The following is a 9,101-nucleotide window of genomic DNA, read 5'->3' on the forward strand; positions in this document are numbered from 1 at the left end:
GAGAATGACTAGGGTAGGAATAGGGCCAGTCAAAGACAGAAGTGGGAAGTTGTGTGTGGACCCTGTGGAGATCGGAGAGGTGCTGAATGATTATTTCTCATCTGTTTTCACTGAGGAACAGGATAATATTGTAGAGGAGACTACTGAGTTACAGGCTATTAGAATTGAAAGGATTGAGGTTAGTAAGGAGGAGGTGTTATCAATTCTGGAAGGTGTGAAGGTAGATAAATCGCCTGGGTCGGATGGGATTTTTCCAAGGATTCTCTGGGACGTTAGGGAGGAGGCGGCGGAGCCTTTGGCCTTGATCTTTTAAACCTCATTGTCTCCAGGTTTAGTACCAGAGGACTGGAGAATTGCACATGTTGTGCCCTTGTTCAAGAAGGGCAGTAGGGATGACCCAGGTAATTATAGACCTGTGAGCCTTACGTCTGATGTAGGGAAAGCTTTGGAAAGGATTATAAGAGTTATAATAATCTAGCAAGCAACAATTTGATTGGATATAGTCAGCATGGATTCGTCAAGGGCAGGTCGTGTCTCACAAACGTCATTGAGTTTTTTGAGAAGGTGACCAAGCATGTGGATGAGGGTAGGGCAGTTGACGTGGTGTACATGGACTTCAGTAAAACCTTTTGATAAGGTTCCACATGGTAGGCTATTGGAGAAAATACGGAGGCACGGGATTGAGGGTGGTTTAGCAGTTTGGATTAGAAACTGCCTTCTTACAGAAAGCCAATGAGTGGTGGTTAATGGAAAATATTCAGCCTGGAGTCTGGTTACTAGTGGTGTGCCTCAAGGATCTGTTTTTGGACCACTGCTGTTTGTCATTTTTATAAATGACTTGGACGCAGGCATAGGTGGATGGGTTAGTTAGTTTGCAGATGACACTGAAGTCGGTGAAGTGGTGGACAGTGTGGAAGAATGTTGCAGGTTGCAGGGAGACTTGGATAAACTGCAGAATTGGGCTGAAAGGTGGCAAATGGAGTTCAGTGCAGATAAATGTGAGGTGATTCACTTTGGGAAGAATAATAGGAAGGCAGAATACTGGGTCAATGGAAAGATTGTTGGTAGTGTGGATGTGCAGAGGGATCTTGGCATCCATGTACATAGATCCCTGAAAGTTGCCACCCAGGTTGATTGTGCTGTTAAGAAGGCTTACGGTGTGTTAGGTTTTATTGGTAGAGGGATTGAGTTCCGGAGCCGTGATGCCATGCTGCAACTGTACAAAACGCTAGTGCGGCCTCATTTGGAATATTGCGTGCAGTTCTGGTCACCCCATTACAGGAAGGACATGGAAGCATTGGAAAAGGTGCAGAGGGGATTTACCAGGATGTTGCCTGGTCTGGAGCGCAGGCCCTATGAAGAAAGGCTGATGGACTTGGGTCTGTTCTCATTGGAGAGAAGGAGGCTAAGAGGCGATTTAATAGAGGCATACAAGATGATCAGAGGATTAGATAGGATGGACAGTGAGAGTCTTTTTCCGAGGATGATGACTTCAGCTTGTACAAGGGGGCATAGCTACAAATTGAGGGGTGATAGATTTAAGACAGATGTCAGAGACAGGTTCTTTACTCAGAGTGGTAAGGGTGCCTGCCAATGTAGTGAGCTCAGCCACATTAGGGGCATTTAAACAGTCCTTGGATAAGCATATGGATAATGATGGGATAGTGTAGGGGGAGGGGCTTAGATTAGTTCACAGGTCGGCGCAATATCGAGGGCCGAAGGGCCTGTTCTGTGCCGTATTGTTCTATGTTCGGTGTTTTATCTTGAAGAAAAATCAAGAGTTAATGTTTGGGGTCCAGTGACCCTTCCTCAGAATTGGACCTGAAACGTTAACTCTGATTTTTCTTCACAGATGCTGCCAGACCTGCGGAGCTTTTCCAGCAACTTCTATTTTTGTTCCTGATTTACTGCATTTGTAGTTCTTTCGGTCATGAAAATTGACATGCCCCGTGCCCAATGGCAGGAGATTTAGCAGCAGAAAGTCATGTGACAAAATCTCCTGGAATGACCCCTAATCAGAGTTGGCAAGCACAACGGCCAGACTAAAACCCAGGAGGTTCAGGGCACCAGAACATCACTTGGCCCATTATTGACCCATTGCGCCAACTGTTCAACTGACTCATAAAAACACAAAGTTGTAAAACATGGAAACAAACCCTTCGGTCCAACTCATCCACGCCAACCTAATATCCTAAACTGTTCTAACCCCATTGGCCAGCATTTGCCCTGTATCCCTCTAAACACTTCCTAGTCATGTACCTATCCAGATGCCTTCTAAATGTTGTAATCATACCAGCTTCCACCAACTCCTCTGGCAGCTCATTCCATTCACGCACCACCCTCTGTGTGAAAGCATTGCCCCTTGTTCCTTTTCAATCTTTCCCCTCTCGCCTTAAACCCATGCCCTCCAGGTTTGGGGAGGGACCATGACTAATCACCCTATCCATGCCCCTCATGGTTTATAAACCTCGGTAAGGTCACAGCCCACCCCCTCCACCCCCCATCGACACTGCAGGGAAACTGGTGTTTTCTCATCCCACTTCCCGATTTCCCTTTCTCGCAGACCTATCAAATTCCATTACGTACTCTCATCCACCACCTCTCCACCACACCCCCCAACACCCTCCTCCGCCACCCCTCCACCACACCCCCCAACACCCACTTCTTGTTTTGAAGAAAATGTTAGATTCTGATGCCAGTCTCTGCAATCTCCTTCAGTGACCCCCCCCCCACCAAATCTCGGATATCTTGGCAGCTTTTTCCATTCTGGTGTCCTTCCTTTAAAATCCTCCATTGTGGTGACCACACTTGCATTGCCTGGGCTGTAGGCCTCCGGAATTCCTTGCCTTCATCTCTCCTTCTCACTTTGCCCCTTTAAGACATGCACCAAATTTAACAAAGCACTTGCTTTTACATTTTTGATCTTGGGTATTCCAATATGATTAAGCCACACTCTTCTAACTTCTAGAGCATCTAACAGAACTTGTGTGTGGAAATTGGTCAGCTGTCTCTCCAGCCCCATACATCACATGGCTGGATGTGTATCAGCTGACCTCTTTCCAGCCAATGCATGCTATACTTTTATTAATGTCAACCCCACTTTTTTTTCAACTGCCCGTTCTATTCATCAATACCTTACAGCTGGGTCTGTTCCCCCCACCCAACTTCTCCCTCACCTTTGATGGCCTGAATTGCTTTTACTAGTTTTTGCATACAAATTAATCAGTTGGAGAACACAGGGGTGATTTCCTGGTGGTGGTTAATAGTTGAAAAAAGTATAGGTGATTTGGTGAGGGGGGAAAACAAAATCATTCAGTTGTTTGTAAGAACACTTCTGGATATAAAATAAATCCGAGGGATTAAGCAGGCAAATGGGCTGGGTTGCAAAGATACTTGGGAGTTACCCGCTGCACCAGATTCCAGTGACATTTCAAAATGGCGACAGTTCATTTTTCTACTTGAAATATATGTCAATCCTCATTTCTAGAGGAGTTTTTCAAAGTGTCAAACATCATCTAAGCTCACATCTACAGTAGGGTCATTCTACCCAATCTCTCTTCGCAGGACCATCCACTCATCCCAGGAGTCAGTCTAGTGAAGTTCTTTCAATCCCCTCTCAGACAGAGGGATCTGAGTGTCCTAGTGCATGGGACAAAGAGATCTGGGGGTGCAGGGTTATCGTTCCATGAATCACAGGTAGACAGGATAATAAAGAAGGCGCTTGGTATGCTTGCCTTTATTGGTCAGTGCATTGATTATAGGAGTTGGGAGGTCATGTTGCAGTTGTACAGGACATTGGTGAGGCCACTTTTGGAATACTGTGTACAATTCTTCTATAGGAATAATGTTTTTAAACTTGAGAGGGACAGAAAAGTTGCGAAAGGACATTGCCAGCGTTGGAGGGTTTGAGCTACAGGGTGAGGCTGAATAGTCTGGGGCTATTTTCCCTGGAGCACCGTAGGCTAAGGAGTGACCTTATAGAAGTTTATAAAATCATGAGGCGCATGGATAGAGTGAATAAACAATGTCTTTTTCCTAGAAAAATGGAGTCCAAAATTAGAGGACATAGATTTAAAGTGAGAAGGGAAAGATTCAAACAGGACATGAGGGACAACTTTTTCACACAGAGGGTGGTGCGTGTATGGAACAAGCTACAAGAGGAAGTACAGCACAGTACAGGCCCTTCGGCCCATGATGTTGTGTCAACCTATCATCCTACTAAGATCAATCTACCCTGCATACCCTACATTTTACTATCCTCCATATGCCTATCCAAGAGTCGCTTAAAAGTCTCTAAAGTATCTGACTCCACTACCACTTCCGGCAACATATTCCACACACCCACCACTCTCTGCCTAGAGAACCTACCTCTGACATCCCCCATACTGTCCTCCAATCACCTTAAAATTATGCCTCCTTGTTTCAGTGCTGTATGACACAATGGCTCTATCTGAAAAAGTTAGTACACAGGTACAGCAAGTAATTAAGCAAGCTAGTAGATGTTATCAGTTATTACAAGGGGAATTGAATGCAAAAGTAAAGTTATGCTTCAGAGACTGCATCTGGAGAAATGTGTACAATATTGGTCACCATATTAAAGGAAGGATGTATGGCTGAGGGGTCTTAATAGGGTAGATGTGCAAAGGATATTTCCACTTAAGGGAGAATCTAGAACCAGGGATTGCCTGTTAAAGCAGAAATGCTGAGTTTTCTTGGGGATTTTCTCTTCCTTGAAAGGTGGTGGTTGCAGAGACTTTGAGTATTTTTAAAGCAGTGATTGAGTGATTCTTGTGAAGTGAGAATATGGAATAATTGTGATCTTAACAAATGGCAGAGTAGGACCTGAGGACTGATGGGTCTATTCCTGCTCTTAGCTCATCCATTTATGTGAACGTGGGTTCACCAGCGTATCCTTTCTTAGGTGCGGTGTCAAATACCGTATATGGTTCCTCCAGATGTGGCCTCTCCAAAACCATGTACAGTTGCGGCAAGACTTACAATTGTATCCAACCCACTTACAATAAAGACCAACGCACAATTTGCCTTCCTAATAATTTGCTGCCTCTTGCATGTCATCTTTCTGCGTTGCCTGTACAATGGCATTCAATCCTCTCTCAACACCATTTAGAAGCCTCTAACAGAAAACCTTAAGGTTTCTATTCTACCTCCTACCAAAGTGAATTAATCCACAATTCACCACATTATCTTGCACACTCAATTCAACAGTTTCTTTACAGCTCTCTTGATCTGACTTTTCCCATTGATTTTGGGGGCTACATGGAAATGCAGAGTACAGCAACCCACCAAACTTCCTCAGCAACCACCTTCCATCTAGAAGGATAAGTGTAGCAGCTAAATGGGAACACCACCGCCTGCGAATTCCCCTCCAAGCCACTCACCATCCCAACTTGGAAATATATTGCCGTTCCCTCGGTATCACTGAGTCAAAATCCTGGAATTCCCTCCCTAACAACATTGTGGGTCTACCAACAGTACATGGGCTGCAGCGGTTCAAGAAGGCAGCTCACCCCCCACCCTCTCATGGGCAACTAGAGATGAGCAATAAATATTGGACAGTCAGTGATGCTGATGTTCCATTAAAGAATGGGTTTTTAAAAATAGACGTAGGGCATAAGCAAGAAGGCCTGGTGAGGGTTCGTAGTTACCCCATCACTAATGTTCATTAACAGATTATAAACCCCTGGGACAGGTACCAACTTTTGATAGGATGTGAACATCACTGGCGAGGGCAGTACTTGTGATCAGTCCCGTAACTGCTTTGCTGTGCCTTTTCAGAGGCACCACATTGCTGTGCATCTGGGGAGGTGACAGCCTAATGATATAATCGGCGGACTGTTAATCTAGAAACCAAGGTAACGTTCTGGGGACGTGGGTTCAAATCCTATCATGGCAGATGGTGGAAAGTGAATTCAACAAAAAACTATAAATCAGAGTCTAATGAAGACCACAGAACAATTGTTCGCTGTTGGAAAAACCCATCTGCTTCATTAATGTCCTTTAGGGAAGGAAAGTGCCATCTTTGCCTGGCCTGGCCTATGTGTAACTCCAGACCCAAAGCAACGTGGTTGACTCTTAGGCTAAGGTTGGCAATAAATGCTGGCCCTAGCCAGCGATGCCCAAATACTGTGAATGAATGAATTAAGAGTCACATGTAGAGCAGACTTGGTAAAGGCAGCAGATTTCCTTCCTTGAAGGTCATCAGTGAATCAGATGGGTTTTAATGACAAGCTTTCAATTCTAAATAATTACACTCACATTTTAACCAGATGCTGTGGTTAAATCCCAGGTCTTGAGTCTGAGTCTCTAGATCATGCCGTCAGTCACATTACCATCATACATCAACACCTCTGAGCTAACTCAGAGGCTGGAGCCAAGGGGAGCGGAGAACGTTGCTGGACTTGAAAGGGTTCTGTTTCTCTCTAGCAGCTAAGGCCTGATTTTCATGTGGAGCCCTGGCCCGGTTTGCACAGTTGCTCCCCACTCTGGTCTTCTTCTCCAGGAGGCTAAGGAAATTCAGCATGCCTGTAAAGGCTCTCGCCAATTTTTATAGAAGCACCACAGAAAGTATTCTATCTGGATGTATCACAGCCTGGTACCGCAACTGCTCTGCCCAGGACTGTAAGTAACTACAGAAAGAGGGAACACAGCCCAGGCCACCACGCATTGACTCCTTTTATACTTCACACTGCCTCAGAGTGGCAGCCAACATCATCAACGACCCCTCCAACTCTGGTTATAATCTCTTCTGCTGAGAAGTTCTGCTTTTTATGCAGCTTCTTTGCAGCCATAACTTTGTATTCCTCATTCTGTTCAATCACCCGATGATCTTTGTATGTTATGATCCGCGTGCACTGCATGCAAAACAAAACTTTTCACTGTACCTTGGTACGTGTGACAATAATAAATCAAACCAAATCAAGTATTTCGGGAGCACAGAGGGAACACACTCTACACAGAGTGGAAATTCCCTCAGGATTCTCATTCAACCTCTGGTCGAATAGCAGTGGGCATGAAAGGGTGTACCTGGAGGTGACGGAGGGTGAGGTGTAGGCTGGGGCTTGGTGAGGATGTCAATTTCACAGGGCAGGTGCCAAGCTAGGTCTGGGGAGCAGGAAGGCAGTCTGAACTGGGATGGATGGTGATTGGTGTTTTGGAAGGGGGTAGGGAGGGGCAAGTTATGGTGGCTTTGCAAGAATTAGATTTCCCAGTGTGAAGGGTGAGTGTCCCACATTCCTACCCTCCAGCTGAGATACAGTGCACTGTCACTCGATAATGATGAACCATCTACAGCTTCCCCAGCTCCCAGTTCTATCACTCTGGGAGTTTTCCAGAGCTGTAACTGGGCGGTATCTCATCTGGCAGATGGTCAGAGATTCTGGGATGTTGGACCTGTCTGTCCTCCTGAACCTCCGCCACAAAGGGAACAATCGGATATAATGACCATAGAAACAGGAGCAGAATTAGACCATTCAGGCCCTTGAGCTGAGTCTAGCATTGGTGGCTAATGTAACTGTGGCTCCCATTCCTCTTACCTGCCTGACTCCTTTGGCAACTCTACCTCAGCCTTGGAGAAATGCAATACCCCAGCCCCCACGGGGGGAGGGGGAAGAATTCTATGAACCCAAAACCCTCAACGAGAAAGCATTCTTTCTCATCTCTGCCTTAAATGGCTTATTCTGAAACAGGATACCTGGGTCCAGACTCATCTTCTCTGTATCTGCCCTGTCGAGAGCCCTCAAAATCTTTGTACAATACAATCCACAACATCTATCATCATGTCAGCACTAGTTCAAATCCTTCCTCAAATGCCTTCCATTCATGTCACAGAATCTAACAGCTCAGGAGCAGGCCATTCAGCCTGTTGTGTCCATACTAGCTTGTTGTCAGGACGTTCTCATTTATCTTGCTGTTTTCCCAGTGACCTTAGTGAAACCTTTGCCTTTACAAGACCCACTCAATTCCTTTTTAAGGTCACATTTCAAATGCCTTCAACTATGACTTCCAGCATTTTCTAGACCTTCCTAACCCAAAGTGCAAAAGGAAAATTCTCTGAATCCTGTCTCTGCTGTTTCACATAATACTTTCAATCCTTGCCCCCTTGTTACTGATCTTCTCGTGTGGTAATTGAGGGATGAATGTGCCTCCTAATGGTGACCTGCACCCCAACCCCATGATTTTGCAGATCCCAATTAAATCTCCCTCCATCCCAGTTTCCCAAGGATATCGCAGACCCTTACTCCTCTCACTCACCTTAATCTCAGCTGCTGCCTTTTCCAAGCTGAGCAGGGAGTGGGATTTGTGTTTGCCTGTTATTGTACACGGCCCACACACACACTCTCCATCGTCTTCACAGTAGAACTCCAGAGGCTCCTTGTGTTCACGGCACTGTCTCTCTATAGGATCACCGGGGAGCTTTCCTGCAGGGTCACCTATGCCCACCTCCTGAGGGTCTCTTCCAGGTGGGGGGACCTCGGCTGTGAGGGAGGGGACAGCAGCTTTCTCCGGTTGGCTTGCCCCATCCAGCCTGGGCTCCGAGACCGATGGATTGATACACACTGGGCAGTCCAGTCTGCCCGCAGCTTCTCCCTTGGACCGGGCATCCTCCATACAGTTTGAGCAAAGGTAATGGCCACAGGGCAATGCATCGAAATCAGGAAATGGGCAGTGGCAGAGGGCACAAGTCGGCTGATCCTCGGTTACGCCTGTGTCCTCCATCCTTAGTGAAACCTCGGTGAGAGGTTTGGCACAGTGCAGCAGGGAGAGGATAGCCTGCAGACAGCCGCTTGCAACCCAACTGAATGGGAGGGACTAAACGCTGTTTGTTACAATCTCGAGATTCACTCCGACTGCACATTAACCCTTTGCCAACTGCAGCAGATTCATCAGGCTGCAGTTAAACATCTCAGATGCCAGCAATCCAAATAAAAACCAGGAAGTGCTGGAGACATGAGGAGAGACTGAGAGTGAGAGTGAGAGAGAGAAAAAGGGTTAATGATCCTGGTCTCCATCAGAACATGAGGAGAAGTTGGGTTTTATGCTCTGGAGGAAGATGGAGTGGAACAGGAGGCATGGTGAGGGCA

General features: G+C 46.1%; 1 protein-coding gene across 1 annotated transcript in view; it reads right to left on the bottom strand.

Annotated features, from left to right (window-relative positions):
* LOC125462966 (E3 ubiquitin-protein ligase TRIM7-like) overlaps positions 1-8,793 on the bottom strand; it is a 28,667-nt gene extending 19,874 nt beyond the window's left edge. Inside the window, exon 1 of the mRNA XM_048553528.2 lies at positions 8,272-8,793. Within this exon, the coding sequence (XP_048409485.2) occupies positions 8,272-8,736 (465 nt within the window). The 5' untranslated portion in view covers positions 8,737-8,793. The remainder of the gene's footprint in view (positions 1-8,271) is intronic.
* Between the last annotated feature and the right edge of the window lie 308 nt (positions 8,794-9,101).

Source organism: Stegostoma tigrinum, chromosome 2 (assembly GCF_030684315.1).
Source record: "Stegostoma tigrinum isolate sSteTig4 chromosome 2, sSteTig4.hap1, whole genome shotgun sequence".
Taxonomy (NCBI): domain Eukaryota; kingdom Metazoa; phylum Chordata; class Chondrichthyes; order Orectolobiformes; family Stegostomatidae; genus Stegostoma; species Stegostoma tigrinum.